The sequence below is a fragment of the Daldinia childiae genome, assembly GCF_008694065.1.
Source record: "Daldinia childiae strain JS-1345 chromosome Unknown Scaffold6, whole genome shotgun sequence".
NCBI classification, from domain to species: domain Eukaryota; kingdom Fungi; phylum Ascomycota; class Sordariomycetes; order Xylariales; family Hypoxylaceae; genus Daldinia; species Daldinia childiae.
The window spans coordinates 892252-912252 of NW_022984647.1; the positions used below are offsets into that span (position 1 = coordinate 892252).

At 45.1% G+C, this 20001-nt stretch overlaps 9 protein-coding genes across 10 annotated transcripts; 5 read left to right on the forward strand and 4 right to left on the reverse strand.

Annotated features, from left to right (window-relative positions):
• Nucleotides 1-20: 20 nt before the first annotated feature.
• On the reverse strand, nt 21-1289 carry GL218_06153 (uncharacterized protein; the record flags this gene model as incomplete). The annotated part of the gene is made up of 1 exon (XM_033582852.1): nt 21-1289. One exon carries the CDS (start codon nt 1287-1289, stop codon nt 21-23), a length of 1269 nt encoding a protein of 422 aa, XP_033434181.1.
• A 473-nt stretch (nt 1290-1762) lies between these two features.
• Nucleotides 1763-2599, forward strand: GL218_06154 (uncharacterized protein; the record flags this gene model as incomplete). The annotated part of the gene is made up of 1 exon (XM_033582853.1): nt 1763-2599. The coding sequence occupies one exon, from the start codon at nt 1763-1765 to the stop codon at nt 2597-2599; it is 837 nt and encodes a 278-aa protein (XP_033434182.1).
• Nucleotides 2600-2654: 55 nt separating this feature from the next.
• GL218_06155 (uncharacterized protein) lies at nt 2655-3458 on the reverse strand (the record flags this gene model as incomplete). The annotated part of the gene is made up of 2 exons (XM_033582854.1): nt 2655-3020; nt 3096-3458. 2 exons carry the CDS (start codon nt 3456-3458, stop codon nt 2655-2657), a joined length of 729 nt encoding a protein of 242 aa, XP_033434183.1.
• Nucleotides 3459-6943: 3485 nt separating this feature from the next.
• GL218_06156 lies at nt 6944-8632 on the forward strand (the record flags this gene model as incomplete). Of its 2 annotated transcripts, XM_033582855.1 has the most annotated exons (3): nt 6944-7203; nt 7286-7453; nt 7600-8632. In XM_033582855.1, 3 exons carry the CDS (start codon nt 6944-6946, stop codon nt 8630-8632), a joined length of 1461 nt encoding a protein of 486 aa, XP_033434185.1. The 2 variants fall into 2 exon arrangements, with proteins under 2 accessions (XP_033434185.1, XP_033434184.1); XM_033582856.1 differs by lacking the exons at nt 6944-7203; nt 7286-7453 and having other exon boundaries at nt 7673-8632.
• Nucleotides 8633-8858: 226 nt separating this feature from the next.
• GL218_06157 (uncharacterized protein) lies at nt 8859-10593 on the reverse strand (the record flags this gene model as incomplete). Its single annotated transcript, XM_033582857.1, has 4 exons — nt 8859-9579; nt 9633-10396; nt 10459-10504; nt 10556-10593. The coding sequence occupies 4 exons, from the start codon at nt 10591-10593 to the stop codon at nt 8859-8861; spliced, it is 1569 nt and encodes a 522-aa protein (XP_033434186.1).
• Nucleotides 10594-11716: 1123 nt separating this feature from the next.
• On the reverse strand, nt 11717-13442 carry GL218_06158 (Kynurenine 3-monooxygenase; the record flags this gene model as incomplete). Its single annotated transcript, XM_033582858.1, has 4 exons — nt 11717-12475; nt 12523-12942; nt 13006-13223; nt 13334-13442. 4 exons carry the CDS (start codon nt 13440-13442, stop codon nt 11717-11719), a joined length of 1506 nt encoding a protein of 501 aa, XP_033434187.1.
• A 487-nt stretch (nt 13443-13929) lies between these two features.
• GL218_06159 (Methionine aminopeptidase 1) lies at nt 13930-15330 on the forward strand (the record flags this gene model as incomplete). Its single annotated transcript, XM_033582859.1, has 4 exons — nt 13930-14073; nt 14135-14548; nt 14608-15154; nt 15212-15330. The coding sequence occupies 4 exons, from the start codon at nt 13930-13932 to the stop codon at nt 15328-15330; spliced, it is 1224 nt and encodes a 407-aa protein (XP_033434188.1).
• A 1000-nt stretch (nt 15331-16330) lies between these two features.
• GL218_06160 (ER-derived vesicles protein ERV14) lies at nt 16331-17010 on the forward strand (the record flags this gene model as incomplete). Its single annotated transcript, XM_033582860.1, has 4 exons — nt 16331-16431; nt 16571-16726; nt 16800-16866; nt 16918-17010. The coding sequence occupies 4 exons, from the start codon at nt 16331-16333 to the stop codon at nt 17008-17010; spliced, it is 417 nt and encodes a 138-aa protein (XP_033433935.1).
• Nucleotides 17011-17770: 760 nt separating this feature from the next.
• GL218_06161 (Pre-mRNA-processing factor 17) lies at nt 17771-19363 on the forward strand (the record flags this gene model as incomplete). Its single annotated transcript, XM_033582861.1, has 1 exon — nt 17771-19363. The coding sequence occupies one exon, from the start codon at nt 17771-17773 to the stop codon at nt 19361-19363; it is 1593 nt and encodes a 530-aa protein (XP_033433934.1).
• Between the last annotated feature and the right edge of the window lie 638 nt (nt 19364-20001).

Sequence of the window (20001 nt, forward strand, 5' to 3'; positions counted from 1 at the left end):
ATCGCTCGTCGTTTCTGACGCTATCCCTTCAGCTCAATAAGCTTGCTGAGCCTTTCAGCTATACTCTCTGACCAACCTGGGTCGTTGATATCGGTATCAAGCTCATTGACCAATATTCCACTTCCTTCAAGACCATTCTTAATAGCCGTAAATAACGCCTCGTCAGACACCTTGTCGTAAAAGGCCTGTCCTTCTACATCAAGAGCGCTAACACCCCTCAAAGGAAGCCATACCTCTGTAAATTCGGGCCTAATGCAGTTCTCCTTAAGCCTCTGCGCTACTCTCTTCCCCAGTTCTTCACATTCTTGCTCTGTTGTTCGCATTATAGTTACCAAAGGTGTGTGCTCGATGAGTTTTCTCTCCCGGAATTTCTTTGGCACGGTGTCCCTAGGTCCGAAGTTTACCATATCCAGAGCACCGACGCTGACTATTTGAGGTAAGCCTGCTTTGGCAGCGGCTGTCAATCTGCTATTACCTGCGCTGAATACGCCACCTGCCAATTCATCGGCCAGCTCGGTGGTAGTCATATCTAGGATGCCGTGGAGTCGACCTTCTTTAACTAATCTTTCCATCGACCGTCCGCCAGACCCTGTAGCATGAAATATATAGACTTCGAATCCATATGATTCCAACCGCTTGCGTACAGCACTCACCCCTTTTGTAGTGACACCAAACATCGTAATTCCGATCCCCTTCTTAGTAGTCTTAGTGTTGTTATGGTTGTTACTGGTTCTTTTAGCATATGCCTTAGCCATACCCACGATTGCCCCCGCAGCGTTATCCACTACCGCCTTCAATAGCTCATTCAGACCTGCAATATCAACCACACTGTACATCATCGTAATATCAGTCTCTGCGATATAGAAGCTTACATCACTAGAGGCGACAGTGGAGACGATCAATTTTGGGAATGTTAGGGGAAGCTCTCGCATGACAGCAGAAACAATACTAGTCCCTCCACTACCGCCAAGGCCAATTATAGCTTGGACTCCTTCGCGATCTTGGAGCTGTTTAACTGTTTCAATAGCCCCTTTAATCATAATCTTGATGAGATCACCCCGAGGAAGTGACATGAAAGCGCTGTCCCCTCCTTGGAACCCACTAGCCTTTAATACTTCATGTTGTTTGATAGTTATAGCGTCGTGTTCTACAACGGATCGGCCCGCATCAATTAGGATGACAGTCAGCGAAGGATCATTCTCAAGAATTTGGGATCTGAGATAAAGGAATTCCTCGAGTTTGGTATCAAGTGTGCCAACCACGGCGATCTGAGGTTTAAATGGAGGCATGACGGATCTTTTGGGTTTTGAAGAAGTAAAATGTGAAAAATGATATAAGAAAATACCATCTTTATTTATTCCATTTCTTCCAATTCTAATATAGATACCTTAGGTACCTACCCAGTTTCTACCAATAAATTTATCCATCTCACATATATAGGTAGGTGTAGGTATCATCTATCTTACATACCACATACGATTCGCTAAGATGTCGAATCAATTTATCATATTAAATTAAATCTGGTAGATCTGAGCTAAGCATTACGTATAAATACCAGATGATAGTCGCGCAACTAGGGGAGATGGCTCGCTCTACATGTGCGCCACATATATACCAGGTAGATATACTCCATAGCCCCTCCGAATCGCGTCAAAAAATATACCTCATTAGCCACCACAGTACGGATCATATCATACAAGTTACACAAGTTACACAAGTCACACCCAAATCTGTAGCTGTTACTCCCTTTTGTACCTTAACAATGGTATTCTATTCGCGCCAAGATATTCTCCAACGCCTACGGGAAGTTATCTCTTCTCATCACCCAATTGTCGGTGCTGGAGCTGGAATTGGTCTTTCCGCCAAATTTGTTGAGGCTGGCGGTGCCGACCTTATCATTATTTACAACTCAGGCCGCTATCGGATGGCCGGATTAGGCTCTCTTGCAGGCCTACTACCCTATGGCGATGCGAACGCAATCGTTGTCGACATGGCACGGGAAATTCTTCCTGTCGTCCGACATACGCCCGTCTTCGCTGGTGTCTGCGGAACCGATCCGTTCCGAGACATGCGGCAGTTCCTAAAGCAACTAAAGGAGTTAGGGTTCAGCGGCATTCAGAACTTTCCAACCGTCGGACTCGTAGATGGGAACTTCAGGGCCAATCTAGAGGAGACTGGGATGGGCTACGAACTCGAGGTCGAGATGATACGGATTGCTTCTGAGATGGGCCTCGTCACCTCACCCTACGCATTTAATGTCGAGGAGGCAGTTAGCATGGCAAAGGCCGGTGCTGATATCATAGTCGCGCACATGGGCCTAACAACTAGTAAGGGTATTGGTGGGAAGACGGGGAAGACTCTAGACGAAAGTGTCAAGTTAACCCAAGATATTAGAGACGCAGTGGTGAAGGTAAGGGAAGATATAATCGTCTTATGCCACGGCGGCCCAATCGCCGAGGTTAAAGATGCGGACTATGTCCTTTCCCGAACGAAGGGAGTGCATGGATTTTATGGCGCGAGCAGCATGGAACGTATCCCGGTAGAGATCGCGATTACGAATAACACGAAGAGGTTCAAGGAGATCCATATAGCGGACTGACTTTGCAATATTGATTTTCAATGCATCAGCCCTAGACGTACCCAGATACTGTAAGTTAACCACTCTTCATATAATCAATGCCAGCCTGGAAGATCTTTATAAGAATTTCCGTTTCCTCTATCGTGTTCGGCACATAGAGCATCGTGAAGCCCATGTGGATCCAGTCTGTACCGCTCAAGCGGTGACGTTCCCCCCAACCTTTCGATATGACATCCTCCGCATCTATGAATGATAAGGTGACGTGACCGGACAGATCTGTGCTGTGGATATGGCAGATCTCCCGAGAAGACGGACCGGCCAGAGGAGAAAGCGGGACCGAGCTCTTCGTGAATAGCGCCTGGCCGTGTTTCTCAAGCACTGACGTCTTCCATTCTGTATCCGTGTTGGTTTCGCACAACTTATCGAAAGCCTCTAGATATGCCTTGACATGTGTTTGTTAGCAAAGATCTTCCCATAACGAAATTACATAACGTATAATATCGCTTAGTAGATATACCTGCTTGACTGTTGGATCCTGAGGGTGATCGGCCTTCCTCTCACGCTGAGGGAACACATAGGGTTTCGCCTTAGCTCGGGGACCCGGCCGTATCGGAAGAGTCTCTTTTAAAAACGATTTCCGAGCATTGGACTTCTGCTGCTCTGTGGCCTTCTTCCATCCGGTGGCTCGCTTTTCAGGATTTTCATAGAAGCCAGGCTTCATGGTCTCGTCGGCACCAAATGCCTTAGTCTTCCCAGCGGCAACCTGAGACATGTATCCGGTCCAATTACGCGATGTACCACCCTGCCCCATTGCCTTCCATTGTCGATAGTCTTCTACCAAGCCTGCATCCTCCTGCTTCGATGACAAGGCCGAGCCCATTCTAATAGCTCATACGATTCGAAAGTTTAAGAATTTGCTACTAAGAAGAGATACACAACGGAAAGATTCTCACATTATATTGCAGAATATTCACAGATAAACAGGCGCATCTCAGGTCATGCTCTTATACAATCCCATAAGGTTACATACCCAGGTAAATATCCGCCTCTATTCGTGATTTTACCTTAAATCCGAAGTACTCCGAGGTAAATCCGACCAGCTCATAGGAAGTCGGCCGAGTTACGATCATATAATCGGAACTAGGACAAGTTATTAACATGTCATTAATAAATTACTTATTGATACAGCACTTCGTGTGATACAAACTCATTGTGTTAAAACGACCCGCTCTAAGGGGGGATTTTTCTACTTACCTACCTCTCTAATATACCTTGAAAAGGTCTACTTTACCTTATAGCCAATGTTATTATAATGATATGCGATCAGGTAAATAGGGCTAGCTATCAAAATCTCTCAAAACCTTCATGTATTCGACAGCCTCGTCAACAGCCCCTTCTACTAATAGTAGCACGTCATAAGACTCCTGAGGGGTTACTTCATAACCATCCATGGCGCAGCGCATAATGAGATGTTCCATACGACTCTCGATTTCTGGATCTTGAATATCTCCAATGGATGTTACCTTGCGAGGCATCCACTGGAATGAATAAATTGCACTCGTATCGTCCCATATAACCTGAGTACTATGATAATTCGTCGTTGGCACCGATCTTGCGCGTACTAATGGTGTACCGTCTGACCTAACGAAGGATTCAGTAGGATCGTCAAAAGGGTCGTCAAACACATTAACAGGGGCAAAGCTAGCATCCTCGACCTCAACCTCAAAGGCAGTGCGTTCAGGCAAGACTATTTCCCCTTCCGAATTTTTCTTGTTCAGTCCGAGTTTCTTGAATAGGTTTCGAAGAAAGCCTACTCGTTTCGACCCAGACCCTTTTGGCGGCGTCTCAGTCTTTGTTCGGATCAAAGTTTCTCGCGCATGGACTTGGGGTTTAGGTCCGTTGTTGCTCGCCATTTTGTCTTTTAGGTAAAAAACAGTCCAGTTGAAACCTGTACTCTTAATAATCAAAGTTAGGATGTTAAGAAATATGGTAGGTACCCAGGTAGTGGCAGATGCGTGCTACGATGAAATGAATGCGACGAGCCGGATAGTGGCGCGTCCTTATATACTACATCAGTACAATCCCATAGTAACATTGTGTCTATATAAACTGGCTGACCTGCCTCACCTGTAGCTGTTTTCCAACACATTAGTTGTTACAGGTCACTATCTTTGATCAAATGTCCCACAGTATTAACAAAGAAACACAGTTATGTCCCGACAGTAGGTAACGGAACTACCTGGGCATTTTCATGAGTGGAAATATATAGCTACTATGTAAATCAGAGACCAGACGTTACTCTACAATGTCTTTGTGGCAAAGAAAACATCGTTCAAACAATATTAAAACAAGACTAAACTAGATGAATGTAGATGGTAGTGGTAATTTAGATCTTGTTAACTCCCTCTTTGATAGGGTGTAAGAAATAAATAACAACTACTTTCGGTACCCTATTCTATAGATACGGCTGCGTCTAAATCTCCTTCGATGACGAATTTGGTGGCATTACAATTCGACTGCGGAACCGTCGTGCATTCTGGGAGTAAGATTGTACTGCCCCTTGCCGAAAACGAAGCACTTCGCATATGGAACCTCATCAGCCAAGCACAGCACAATTAGGTAGTAAGCTCGGGTTTTAGCTATGGTACTCACCTCTTCTCATGATCACAGCATTCCCATTTCTGCTGCAGCATGAGCTGGCGCTTCGCCTTGTCGAATCTAAACAAGGTCGTCGGATATTCTTGAGGAGGTATCAGATCACTTCCGTACGGGCTAGGACAAGGCCAATCTTTGTTGGGGTCAATGATGGTATCATTATCGATCAACAGCGACCCTGATATATATGAGGCAGAGCAATGAATGAAGAAATCATTCGCCTCGTTCAGAAAATCGAAACTGACTGAGGCGATGACTCCAGCAATCCCACCCGGTCCTGGACCTCCAGGGGTATTTAGGTATCCGATACCATACTCGAAGCCATCGACAATCCACTTTGGATGATGTGATGCATCCGCGCATTCCGTGTTGGGCCTCCGGTGCATCGTCTTGATATAGGCGTTGAAAGTAAGACTATCCTTCTCGGAAAAATCGAGTATTACAGAGCCATTTGCAATAGCTAGGGCTATGGCGTTTCTCCCCTCTGGCTCATCTAGTCGCTTGCAGAGGTACCTATGCGTCATATCGAGGTATCCACTAGCAGTTCCCCTGAACATGGTATTAGAGTCGTCGGAATTCTCGTCGCATTGCTGCCACTCGGTTTCTACGCCTCGCCATTGTCCACTACAGAGTGATGTGTAGTTATCGAAGCCAGTCGACAGGCGAAACCCAAAATCAGCATCCTTATTGGTATCGACGGGCCATTTTTGAATAGAAAATGTTGACAGAGTTCCACAAGGAGGATATGTAGTCTCCCCCTTAACAGTCGCAGCTAAGGCCAATATAGGTTTAAGGAATATTATGAGGTTAACACTAAGAGCCTTCATTGTAAGTTTAAGATTTACTGGGATTGACGGCTCTAAATATTCATGAGAGAGTAAATCTCTTTAAATACTCCCAGGGGTATTGCTTGATAAGACATATTTTGTAGTCGTACCTTAAGATTTACAGTCATCTCAATATTACGCATACCTTAGCTATGAGTTCGACGTCGTAATGGCTAATAAACAGATTTCTTTCAGTACCGAGCAGCTCAGCGATTGAACTTCTATCTTGGTCTAGAACTAGGACAATCTCTATTGTATTTAGCCTCAAAACCTTCGTATCAGAGTCCGAGCAAACCAGTTAAAAGTTGCAATTGGAAGATAGCCAACCATTCGGTAGAGCCAAGCCAAGTTGCTACATCTTGTAAGTTCAACCGGGACGATTTGACGAAGTTCATTTTATTGTAAACTAGAGACGGGACGCTTAGACAAACCTAAAGGATAAAAGAAACCTCAAAGATCGTCTTTTCCTCTAGAACTTATGATCATACCTGTTAAATCTTGTCGGCTTACAAATAGGGAGGCAGTAAAGACAACTCGGGCCGAAATTGATATATCACTTACCCGTGTATCGATACTATCAATTTACCCTTGTAAGCCAGGGCCTTCATCCCACGTAATTTGGTGTTAACCCCGAATACAACGGAGTATTGGACCAATAGCTTGCCTATAATGAGAATATCACTCTGCATAATACTACCTTACGTGCATTAACAATGCGGAACGGGATCCGTGTCGGGATGGATGTGTCGGTTACCAAAAGGCTGGAGTTCTCTTTTTCATATATCCACATAGAGCCTCAGTGCTGATAGAAGGGTGTCTTGCAGCCGTTGGTAAATAGAAGGGACGGAAGATACGCACCAGCCTGTGCCGACAAAACAACATCATGGCTAACGATACGGTTGAGAAGAACGATCTAGCTCAAGACGTAGAGATGGGCCCTAAGGAGTCATCGTCTGCGGCGATGAGTGAAATCGGCGAGACTGAGGATCAGTTCCAAGCGCCTCGGTCGACGTTCTGGACGAGGTTGTCTAACCACGGCGTCGAAATGCGCGGTGCAGAACCTGTGCCAGTTGAGAAGCGAACTGACACTCGCTATGTGAACGTATTAACCATCTTCGCTACGTCGATGACGAGCTTGTTACCGTACGAGATCTTCTGGCGTAACATAGATTTACGTAATTCATTATTTTGAAGGACTACGAAGCTAAAATATGTAAAATTCTAGGATCGGTATCGGTTCAGCGACAACACTCGGTTTCGGGATGACATTGCGCGACGCGGCGTTAATGATCGTGTTCCTCCAATTTCTATTCGCTATCCCAGCCGCATACATCATCACCATTGCACCGCTTACTGGGATGCGGCAGATGATCCAATCGCGGTATTGTTTTGGGTAAGCTCATCGAATCCAATGAATTACTTACATGTAGGTAGCTAGGAATGTCAAATGCTAAGCGCAAAGGAAAATAGAAAATATTGTAACGTCCTAACATCCGTCGTTGTAACACTTACTGTTGGCGGCTTCGCTGTAACCGGCAGCATTAATGGTGCGCAATGCCTCGCTGCCGTTCGGCCAGGTACGTTACCTGTTGAGGCTGCGATCGCCATCATCATGGTTATATCGTTGGCCATCGGCTTTATGGGATATCGCGTGATGCACTTCTTTACTCGATGGGCCTGGATCCCGACGCTGGTTGCTATTATTATTCTCGTCGGCGCCGCGGGTGACCAGCTTTGGCAGCAAACGCCGCCACCAACGCGTACTACTGCTCAAGAGTACATGGGCATCGTGGCTTTTGCGGCTGGCAACATGATTACTTGGAGTAATGTTGCGGGCGACTACGCATGTTATATGCCACCGACCGCACCACGATTCCGTCTTGCTCTATACTGTCTATTCGGCATCGCATTGCCGTTCTCGCTTCTTATGGTCCTTGGCGCGGCGATCGGTGGCGCTGTCTTCACTATCTCTTCTTGGGAAGCTGCGTATAAAGCCGGTGGAATTGGCGCTGTGATTGGGAGCATCCTGATTACTCGGCTGGGAGACTTTGGCCGATTCGTCCTTGTTATCCTCGGTCTTTCTGTCCTCGGAACTTGCGGTCGCGACGTATATACTATCTCCTTCAACCTGACTGCTGTAGCGCCGATCCTTCGCCGAGTCCCTCGTATTGTGTTAGCTGTCGTTGCCACTGCAGTTATCATCGCAGTGGCAATTCCTGCTTCAAGATCGTTCGTCACGTCGGTAACGGCATTCCTTAGCATAATCGGTTACTACGCAGGGGCATCAGTAACGTGCTTTTTAACTGAGTACCTGTGGTTCCGAAAGGGTGATCCCAGTAGCTTTGACCCAAAGATCTGGAACGACGGCCGTGCATTGCCGTCAGGTATAAGTGCGTTAGCTTCTGTCCTAATTGCCTGGGCGTTTATAATTCCATCTATGCAGGCGGATTGGTACACCGGACCTATCGCAAAGAAGACCGGAGATCTCGGGTTTGAATTTGCTGTCGTTGTAGCATTTTTAGCCTATCTTTTCATCAGATCGCTGGAGATTAAGATCCGAGGACGACTTTGAGATTACGATTCGGTGTAAGATTTTACTTTTCGGAATTCACTCAGGCTGCTTAAATAATTACATTATCTTGAGATCATTACTTTCAGCATAACTACAGCACCTTAGCCGGTACCGCGTGATCCTTCATAACATACCCAAGCTATTATATCCAGGCCATTTATAGATTTGTGATAAGTAAATATCTAAACCATATTAGACTTCAAGGGTATTTCTTTTGGTATGAACTCTACTTACCTGCGACTTGCCATCGTTTCCCAATAACCCGAAGAAGCATAACAATATCCTTCAGCCATATGCCCGCAGCTGAATCTTCATGTTCAAGGATGAGCCACTCGCTTTCACCTGCTCCGGCGTATAAGCAGTGACATAAAAGCGGGCTGATGTTCATAGGCTCGTCTTCGGCCTGATTGATAGAGTCAAGTAGTTGGCACGCGAGTTGCCAAATACCCCTAGTGACATCAAAGATTCCTGCCATAGACTCTTTCTGCAACTCCGCTTCTTCAGAAGACCTACCATAATCCGTCGAGTACGTCTCATTGCACGCGTATATATCATATAGAATGAGGCGCGCAGAGAAACATAAAGCCAAGGGCACCAGCACAGAGTTATCGAGCAAAAGTAACTCTTGGGAAATATCACTTAGATGTGATGATAAGGATGTGAGAATATGATGAAGCTGTTTTGCTTCTGATACCCGAAAACCAAGGGATATACGGCTACTATGGGGTTCGTCGCGGTGGCGCAATACACGACCAAGGACATGCGCTGCCTGGCACATATTGGCGAATGATCCTAAACTAGTATTGTTGGAAAACGAAGTCGCAAAAAGGGGTTCGTTAAAGCCAACTCCGCCTTCAATCCACGGGCCCTCTGGACACGGTAATAACTCTCCTGGACTTGGTTCGGGAGCTGAGAAAGGTAATCCGTTAATGCCCTGATTAGTGATTCTAGACACGGGTCAGTTAGCTATCAGCACAATAGGAATCAGAGGTAGGAATACCTGTCGAGGCAAAAGACTGCCCACCACGTCCTGCGTTCTTCCTCTCGTGATGTCCATGTGACCGTATCTTTGAACAGTTGGCTCGCGTTCTTCCGATCGTGAAATCCCATCATAACACAAAGTCGAGCAGCATGTCCAACATGTAAATAAGCTGCGGGATATATTGCATGACCAAGTTCATAAGCGGATAACAGAATGATAGACTGTAGAAGCTGAAGAGAGGGAAGACATGAGTTTTCGACTTTAGACAAAGTGTCTAAGACTCTCTTGTAAGGCATATTCGCTCTGGCAGATACTTCATCCGGCAACGGTTCCGATACCAACTTCATGCAAAGAAACAAGAGTTGAGAGGGGCAGTCAGAGACTAATTCATTCTCGGCAATGTGTCTTCGGACACGCTTCTTACTTAATATTGGCAACCACTGGTGGACAGTAGAGAAATACTTCTCGCAGATTTCATCTGCCTCTTGTGAAAGACTGCAATGGGGTGTTATGAAACCTCTTACTTGGCAAGGTTCCGACGCTAAAGGCTTGATGCAAACCTCAGCCTCTAGAAAAAACATAGCTGGGAAAGTATGAATGTCTTTATGCCCTAAAATAGCATCTTGTTCAGGGTTAAAACTTGGCTCTGTTGGTGTGGCACTTAATATTTGATGCTCTACTTCGTTTGTGGCTTGAGAGCTAGTTGATGAATTGAGAGCCGTGTTCTCATATAAGTTCCGGACTCGTGGCGGATACTCGCATTGCTTTTCGAGTCTAAGGCACTATGAGATGGTCTAAGTAAGTCTTCGTAATAAATAACTCTATCACCTTTGCTAAACCCTACCAATGAGCAAGACGGTAATTCTTTGGGGCATTTCCGTTTCAGTCGCCTATTAAGTATAAGCGACTATTCCCAAGACCGGAAGAGGACGATACCGTACCGACAAGTAACACAAGCAAACTGAGCTCTACGGTCCATCTTGATAAGGAATAATGACCAATCACTTAAGATCATAGGCGAATAGCGAACTGAAGCCTGAGAATCCGCTCTTGTGGTATAATAAGAGCGGACTTGCGGACAATTGTTGATTATAAAGGTGACGGTAGGACTCCTCCTTGAACTTCATATAATTAAGTAGATGACTCATTGAAAAGACCTCTGTCCCTTCCGTCCCCTTATTCTATCATTTACCATAATGGGCCGTATTACCATGCTTCGCAGCTTGGTTTAACCTATGTTCCCTTTCCAAAACTCACCCATTCATTTCCAATACATCATGTAGATGTATGGATTCTGAGTAAAAGTCCGCTCACGTGGGAAGACCGTTATAACAAAAATCCATAAGCTGGAGACTCCGCTCCGCTGCTGATAGTCCGCTTTGTCCGCTCACATGTTATACCCCACATCGATGACTGCATTCTGTATGCAGTAGCGCAGGGCTAATTGATAGCCATCTAGACTCTGAAGTCATTAGTAGTATGCAGTAAGTCCTTACAAGATAGAAAATATCTAGGTTAGTTAAACAATTAAAATAATCAACTATAATTGAATCTGGTTTGAATATATGTATAGTTTTTTATGCTGATACTTACAATTAGTGTATGATGCGTGGTAATAAATTCTCACTGGTGTACGTACCTAGGTAATCTCTTGTCGTGGCACTTATATACTATTATTTTGAACCCTAGATGCATGAAAATATCTACAATAAGGTATGGTGTTGACTTGGTCCTACGAATAAATACGCATGTATATGGCTATTCCCGAAATCGATCCTCCTATGTGATTAGATGAGAAAAGTCGCTGATACCTCAAGTCGACTAACCATAAGCATTTAAGGTGACGGATTTCCTAACTTAGGTAGCTAATAGGTATAACCAATATAGAAATACCTCATCTGTCACGGAGCTAGCTTTAATAACTTAGCTCGCTGTATTACATAATCAGCTGAGTTACTATATTAAGCAATCACTGATCTACAGGTAGCAGTGATCGCTTCTAATTCCTAAATTAACACTGTTATACACTTAGATCTCCTGCACCCTCTAATGACGAGTCGTATTTATACGTAACTTCATCTTATTAATTGGAACCTATGAAATTATCTTCTTAGGTTACGGATCGTATCAAGAAGAGAGACGCCGCCAAGAGAACGACGTCGGGTCCAATATAGGCCGAGAACGCCTGCGACAATGGGACTGCATAGTATCGCAATAAATCCGCGCATAAGGACTTTCCCTTGGTGGTTACTCTTCGCGACAACCTCAGAATACCTTTCGTTTCCGAAGCTCACGCGAGAATATTTCGTCTGCCATCCTAGACTTGGCAGATGGACAGACATGAACTCCTCTAGGAACTTACGAATACGATAAGTCAGGCTTAGGACTGAGGCACGCATCTCGACGTAATTCTGCAAAGCTAGGTCATTGATAGCGTGGGCATCAGCAACGCGAATGGCTGAATATTCTGCTAAGGCCAATCCTCTTTGAAAGGCTACGTCAACCGAACCCGGGCTGTCTGGGTTATTGTTCTCGGCCGTGGCGTGCTTATCTAGAATAGAAAAGAGGATGCGGACATCCTCGAGCCCCGCATTCATACCTTGACCATAGAATGGTACCATCGCGTGTGCTGCGTCCCCTAAGATAACAGCAGAGCCAGAGTAGTGATAAGGTTGGCACTTAATACTGATCAAAGGGAGATGCGGGTTCGTCTTGAATGAAGAGGCCAATTCACCTGGTTCTATTAATGAAGTTACTCCTGGGAAATGTTGATCGAAGAACGCGGGTAGTTTGGACGAGTCACTCTCCAATTTCGCGAACTCAGAGCTTGGTAAGAAGAGAGTACAAGTAAAAGATCCATCCTATTATTCGTTAGTATTGCTGATTTACGGGGAACAGATTCTCATACTTCGCTAGGTATGGCGATGAACATAAATTGCTTTCCCGGCCAAATATGAAGATGATTTGGTGATATTCGGAATTTCGATTTTTGATCGTGAAGTTCATCTCCCTCCTTAGGCTTGATCTGAAACTCACACCATAGGGTATCGACATACTCCTGCTGGTAATTCATTCGCGTGAACTTCATAAGATGATATCGGACAGCCGAATGCGCTCCGTCAGCACCCATCATGAAGTCGAATGAAACTTCGATCTCTTCAGGTCGACCCGACGGCGAGTCCTGGCCGCGAACCTCGAACCATGCTTTGCGTCGCTTGAAATCCGCGCCGGTGAGTTTATGATTGAAGAAAAATTTCACATTCGGCATTGCACCGAGAATATCCAGTAGTCGTCTATTGAGATCGGCTCTGTCAGCGGCAAATATTGTCTATATTGTCATATCAGCCAGTTGAGTCATTCAGTTTTGCTAACGGCGGAATGCTGTTAATACCCTTCCGTGGATATCATAATCCTGAGATTCTTCAAATATTTCACCAGACGGACGCCTACCATGTATCATTCTGCCCCGCATAGGAATAGTTGCTGATGACACATGATCGATGAGGTCTTGCTGGTCGGCATGTCGCATAGCATTAATACCCCTTTCGGATAGAGCTAGATTAATAGACCTCGTAAAGTTCAGTGGTGTTGTTGAAGGATCTCTTAAATCTACTTCACATCAGTATCAAATCCATAATGGCAAGCCTCATAACTACCTAGCTTATTAGGAAATGAATGGCTTCTGGACTAATACATTTACATGGAATATTGCTACCTACCGCCTCGAAGCTCGTATATTTCAACGTCGTGACCTCTCTTCGCCGCATACAGCGCAGCGAGCGACCCGACAGGACCGGCACCAACTACTACATATTTCTGATCCGACATACTAGAAAGAGAGTAAGAGTATATCTCAGCATGAGCAAATAAGTCCCTAATAATTACGGACGAAGTTGAAATTTCTCACCATCACATTTTCCGGATAGAAGCGGGAAGTATTTATAAGACTCCCTTTGATGCTGAACTCTTTTAATAGATTATTACAAATGCATGAATCGAGGTAGGCAAGGCCGACCTGTAATTTAAGGTGGGGTCGTGTACCTAAGGTTAGGTACCTAGGTAAGTTCGAGCAAAGGGTTTTGCGCCTTGCGCTTTTCTTTTTACAAAGTTTACAAAGTGAATAAAAACATCCCACCAAGAAACCAACACTGTTCTACGATACTTTACCAACTTGTAGGTACCTAATATATCACAGAATCTTACCTTCAATACTCTCAAGAATACGCACATATAGTTCGCACTATTTCTCCATTCCTTCTTTTCTTATCCGAAAGCCTCTATCTCTCGTATCGGATCTCCAACGAACCCCTCCATCATGACCGCCGAACCACCCACTAAGAAAAAGTGCTTGGGAGTAGACTGTGAAAATGATGCCTCTGCCCTACAATGCCCTACATGTTTGAAGATAGGAATCAAGGACAGCAACTTCTGCTCGCAAGATTGCTTTAAGAAGAATTGGGTTCGTATGCTTCAGCCATGATTCTGGTCTTACATTCTATACTAACGTTATCCGTTTACAGAATGATCACAAGGCACTGCACAAGATCGCGCAGGGCAAGACTACCAACGGTATACTTGACCATATTCGAACTCCAAAGGTCGTCTCTAAACCTGATCCAGCTACCGGCTTTTATAATCCATTCCCCGCCTTCTCGTATACCGGATCGCTGCGTCCTGTCTATCCATTATCGAAACCACGCCCAGTCCCCAAGTCGATACAGCATCCCGACTATGCTGATACGGGCTACCCTAAGAGCGAGCGATTTATCAACAGGAATAAGATCGACCTACTCGATGCCAAGGGACAAGAGGCTATGCGTAAGGTGTGTAGGTTGGGGCGAGAAGTTTTGGATATTGTCGCGGCCGAAGTGAAACCTGGTGTCACTACCGATTACCTCGACGAAGTCTGTCATAAGGCTTCCGTAGAACGAGAGGTAAGAAGAATAACCCTATTGAGGTACGGAATCCCTATGGCAATAACTGACTACCGCAGTGTTATCCGTCTCCCCTTAACTACAACAACTTTCCTAAATCTATCTGTACATCGGTCAACGAAGTCATCTGCCACGGCATTCCGGATCAACGGGTATTATTAGACGGCGATATTATCAATCTTGATGTTTCGCTCTACCACGGGGGCTACCATGCGGATTTAAACGAGACATATTACGTGGGCGACAAAGCTAAGGCTGATCCCGACTCAGTCCGGGTAGTCGAAACGGCTCGAGAATGCCTAGACGAGGCAGCCAAGCTTATAAAACCGGGAACTCTAATACGAGAGTTCGGTAACATTATTGAGAAGCATGCCAAGTCGAAAAACTGCAGCGTTATCAGGACGTATTGCGGCCACGGAGTTAATTCCCTGTTCCACTGCCCGCCCAACGTGCCTCATTATGCGAAGAATAAGGCCGTGGGAGAATGTAAACCTGGTATGACTTTTACCATTGAACCTATGATCGCGCTGGGCAAGTATCGGGACATTACCTGGCCGGACAACTGGACAAGCACTACGATCGACGGCAAGAGGACCGCTCAGTTTGGTGAGTATAAAGTCGACACTCGTATCGTCTGCATTGAATAAACTAACTCTAGTTCAGAGCACACTTACTTAGTCACCGAAACTGGAGTGGAAGTATTAACGGCGCGAACGGAAAGCTCGCCTGGCGGACCTATACCGATACCGAACACTGAAATCGCAGCAGACGGTAGCGCATAGTAGCTTCGTAGGTGAGCTACGACACCACTTTGTCTATAGTATGAGCGATGCATATTACCGGGATAAATTTATCGTAGCATAGTATAAAGACGAAGTGATCTTGGCGCAAGAATTATCCTATCGAAGTAAATATGTGTGGCTTGTGTATAAGACGGTACATTTGTCGAACCTCTCCCCTTTTTCAGGTTGTTAACCAACCACTTGGGTAAGAGACAACGCTTCTTTTCTTTTCTAGCCTTTTTGCATTTTCACACTAGGGAGCATACTGGGTGATTGCTAGAGAAACTAGTGGCTTTTGTATGTAGTTCTAGTCCTTGTTCTTTTATTCCCCCCTCCAGAGTCTAATGTGGGGGTTCTTTAGAGGGTATATCCACTGTAGAATTTACCTGGGAGGTACCTAAGGTACCATGTACCTGAATACAACATCAGCAGTATCTGTTGTATCTGTTAGTGGGTGGACCTTAGCCGAAAGCTTCACCAAGCTTCGCCGCTTCAAGGCCCAATCTCCTCTTCTCCCAAAAGGAAGGCAAGCTTTTTTCTTGCTTCGCGCGAGCCGCTTTCATCATCCACCCGCACAAAACCTCCGCCCCCCCCAAATTTCTCAAACTACCGATAAATAATCAAATCACCGCTCTCAGTTTAATTAATCGCGGGGACTTTTCGACATACCGTCTACAGTCTACAGAGTACATTCCGAACGGCACGTAAATATTTCTCTCCTAATTTGCTGTGATACTCGCGCAAAATTATCGGCTTCCATCCACCGTAATCCTGCAGCCTTATCTCCGCATTCTCTGTCCTTCAGGTCCTACTCTAGGTCCCGTCATTTTGACCGTCCAACCTTCTCGACGTGCGCCCGACACCGTCTAGTTAAACGCTGTTAGAAAGCTTCGGTACAGCTTCGCTCGACCATACCTATTAACCAGAGATTTATATATCCGACAGCTTAGTCTGTACCGTTACAGCTCCCTTGTAGACCACCAAAAGTACAACTGTCAAGATGTCGGGCGAGGCGTGGTTATACCTCTTCGCCGTGCTAATAAATGCCGTCAACCTATTCCTTCAAGTATTCTTTACGATTATGTATAGTGATTTAGAATGGTATGTTCAAAACCTTGGAGAGAGGGAGAGAGGTGTTAGAATTTATGGCCAGATCTGCGTTCCGCAAGATGCGTCTATGATCTACGTCATTGTTTCCCTTGTTTTTACTCTTTTGGCTAACACTTGTTTGTTTGTTTAGTGACTATATTAACCCTATCGACCTGTGCAACCGCCTCAACACCTATATCATCCCCGAAGCTGCTGTACATGGATTCTTGACTTTCCTATTTCTGATCAACGGATACTGGGTGGCACTGATCCTCAACTTGCCGCTCCTCGCATGGAACATTAAGAAGTATGTTACGTCAAAGCCATATCAAATAGTTTTAAGTGCTATAACTATAGGGAGATTCTAACACGAGTTATAGGATTGTGGACAACACTCACCTACTGGATGCAACCGAGATCTTCAGGAAGCTCAATGTTCACAAGAAGGTATGGGTATCTATTAAATTTTTGGAGTGACTCATCTAACGTTATTTATAGGAATCATTCATCAAGCTAGGCTTCCATCTGGTCATGTTCTTCTTCTACTTGTACAGCATGATCGTCGCCTTGATCAAAGACGAGACGAAATAAGCTGCGAGACGTTGGAATAAGCACAATGATAAATACGACGCAAACGAAACACCCTAACGGAATGACTCTAATGAGGCCATGATTACATAGGGTCTCCAGATACCCGGCGGGAGCATTGTCAATCTAGACAAGCTTGGAACGAGTCTTAAAGTTGCGAATTTGTTTGGAGAGAGGGGAATTACCGGACGAGCTGATGAAGCGGGATGGAACGTGGTCCCTTGATAGGCTTGATAGGGATTGAGAATGACCCGATTGTCTCGTTCGATATGTGCGACACCATGGGACTGAAATGATGATAGCGAGCGACCTGGGAGTAGGTCAGGTCTGTTGAATTAGCAGTATGTGCAAGTTTTTCGGGCCGGAGATTCTCATAGATAATAAAGTCACAAGATAATACCCCGATCCGTACGAGTTTGATCAGTTTAATATGCCATTTAACTAGAAATAATATAAGGCATTTAGCAAATGTGATCACTCAAGTTACGGATATTTTATATAATGAATGTACTTCGTATATGGTTACAATTCAGTGCCTACATAAATGAGTTGATAGGTCCCACAATTATCGAAATTATTAAATTATCAGAAAGATCACGTAATCCTCAGAAGAGCTAGAAAAATGAAGCTGCTATGTTAAAGCTCTAAAGCACCCCTGACGTCTATTCTGCTCGAGTGTAAAAAACACTACGACCCACTACGTCTTTAAACACGCCTACACTCCATTTACAAGCGCGCATCAACAATAGTATACGAAAGCAAAATGGATGACTTTGGGGAATATCCGCCAAATATGGCACCCCAAGATGCGCTCATAGTACGCGAACATGCTGAACCCGATCACGCTGTCGTGCCTTACACCGGCGAAGATCTTGCGCGACCTAGACTCGGGCCTCTCAACCCATACAAGGACGAAGCGAATGCGCTAAAACGTAAAAACATTCTCACCGGCCATGCAGAAGAAACTTTCCTTAGCGAACATACCTTTCGAAATAAACATCGCGCTATCGAGCGTAAGGGTGGTCCAGAGAGAGAATACCAGTCCGGTGCTGCAGTAAAGGAGGAAGCAGCCAAATTAAGGCAATCGAGGCAAGGAAAAGGCAACGCGACTATCGCTGATGGAGACGGCGCATACGTAGGGCCCTGGGCAAAATATCAGAAAGATGAATACGAAGAAGTTGCAGAAGATGAAGAACTAGCAAGTGATGAAGAGGTCGAATACGTTTACGAAGACGAAGACGATGTCGTAGCAAGCGGTACTGTCGTCTCAGCACCGGTGGATGCCATAGCCAGGAGGAAAGTAGTAGAGGAATTAGGAGACGAGCAAACCATATTCCACGGCCAGGAGGAATACGACTACCAAGGGAGGACCTACATGCACGTACCCAAAGATTTGGATGTCGATTTACAAAAGGAGCCCGGCAGTATCACGAATTACATCCCCAAGAAGTTGGTTCATACATGGAAAAACCACGACAACAAGGCTGTCACCGCTCTTCGATTCTTCCCGAACTCGGGACATCTATTATTATCATCTGGTGCAGACAGTACGGTCAAGATCTGGGATGTTTACCATCAAAAAGAGCTTTTACGAAGTTATCTAGGCCATTCCAAAGCTGTCTCGGATATTTGCTTTAATAATTCTGGCACGCAGTTTCTCTCGGCATCATATGACCGCCAAATGAAGTTATGGGACACCGAAACAGGTGCCTGTATCAACAAGTTTACAACCGGCAAGACACCCCACGTCATCAAGTTCAACCCCTCCCCCGAGCATTCGCATGAATTCCTCGCAGGTATGTCGGATAAGAAGATCGTCCAATTCGATACACGAACGAGGGAGCTTGTCCAGGAATACGATCACCATCTAAATGCCGTCAACACTATTACCTTCGTAGACGACAACCGACGGTTCATGACTACATCTGACGATAAGTCGCTACGCGCATGGGACTACAACATTCCCGTACCCATCAAGTACGTTGCGGAACCGTACATGTTCCCAATGACGCGCGCGTGCCTACACCCGTCGAACAAATACGTTGCATATCAATCATCCGACAACCAGATCGTAGTCTACGGCGCCAATGACAAGTTCAGGCAAAATAGGAAGAAGAGTTACCGAGGGCATAACAACGCCGGCACAGCTATCGACGTCGCGTGCAGCCCCGATGGGCAGTTTCTCGCGAGCGGTGATAGCGGTGGGTTTGTGTGCTTCTGGGATTGGAAGACGTGTAAGATGTATCATAAATTACAAGCGGGTGACCAGCCGATCACATGCGTACAGTGGCATCCTCAGGAAACGAGCAAGGTCGTCGCGGCTGGTTTAGATGGTATTATCAGATATTGGGATTAAGGTAGGAAGTTTGCATAGCAGGGCATAACACAACGCGGCGTTTTAGGATGGGCTTGAGCAAAAGCACCGTCGATACCATAACATGACTTTTTCAACGAATAATTTTATTCTCAAATACACGATCTTCCTTTAGGTCGTTTATCCTAAGATATTTCATCCATACCCCTATACCACACCCTATTCGATGGCTATTTTAAGAATATAATTAATATCAAAAGCTCAAGAGTTAGGGATGACATGGTAAAGAATCACTCGATAAGTAGGTAGGTAGCTATGGCTTTGTTGGAAGAATAATGACGTGGGTTTTGAATGACATATTCAATAATACCAAGGTCGCTATAGACATTAACGCTAAAATAAAGCCTCATCATAGGCGAAGGCGTCGAGCAGAAGACTATAATCTATAAAATTCACCTCAACGAGAGTCTAGAGCCGTATACTATAACCAATTCGCGAGGCTAAGACAACCTATGAATTCGCCTTCGTTCTCGGAACTAGTCCATTACAGCAACGATAAGATCACTTTAACTAGCTTGTTACCTAGGTATTGAGTAACACACTTCAGTACCATCGTATCAGTCAAAAGGGGTATCAAAAGAGGATGATTCATAGGATAGAGCAACGTCCAACAAGTATTA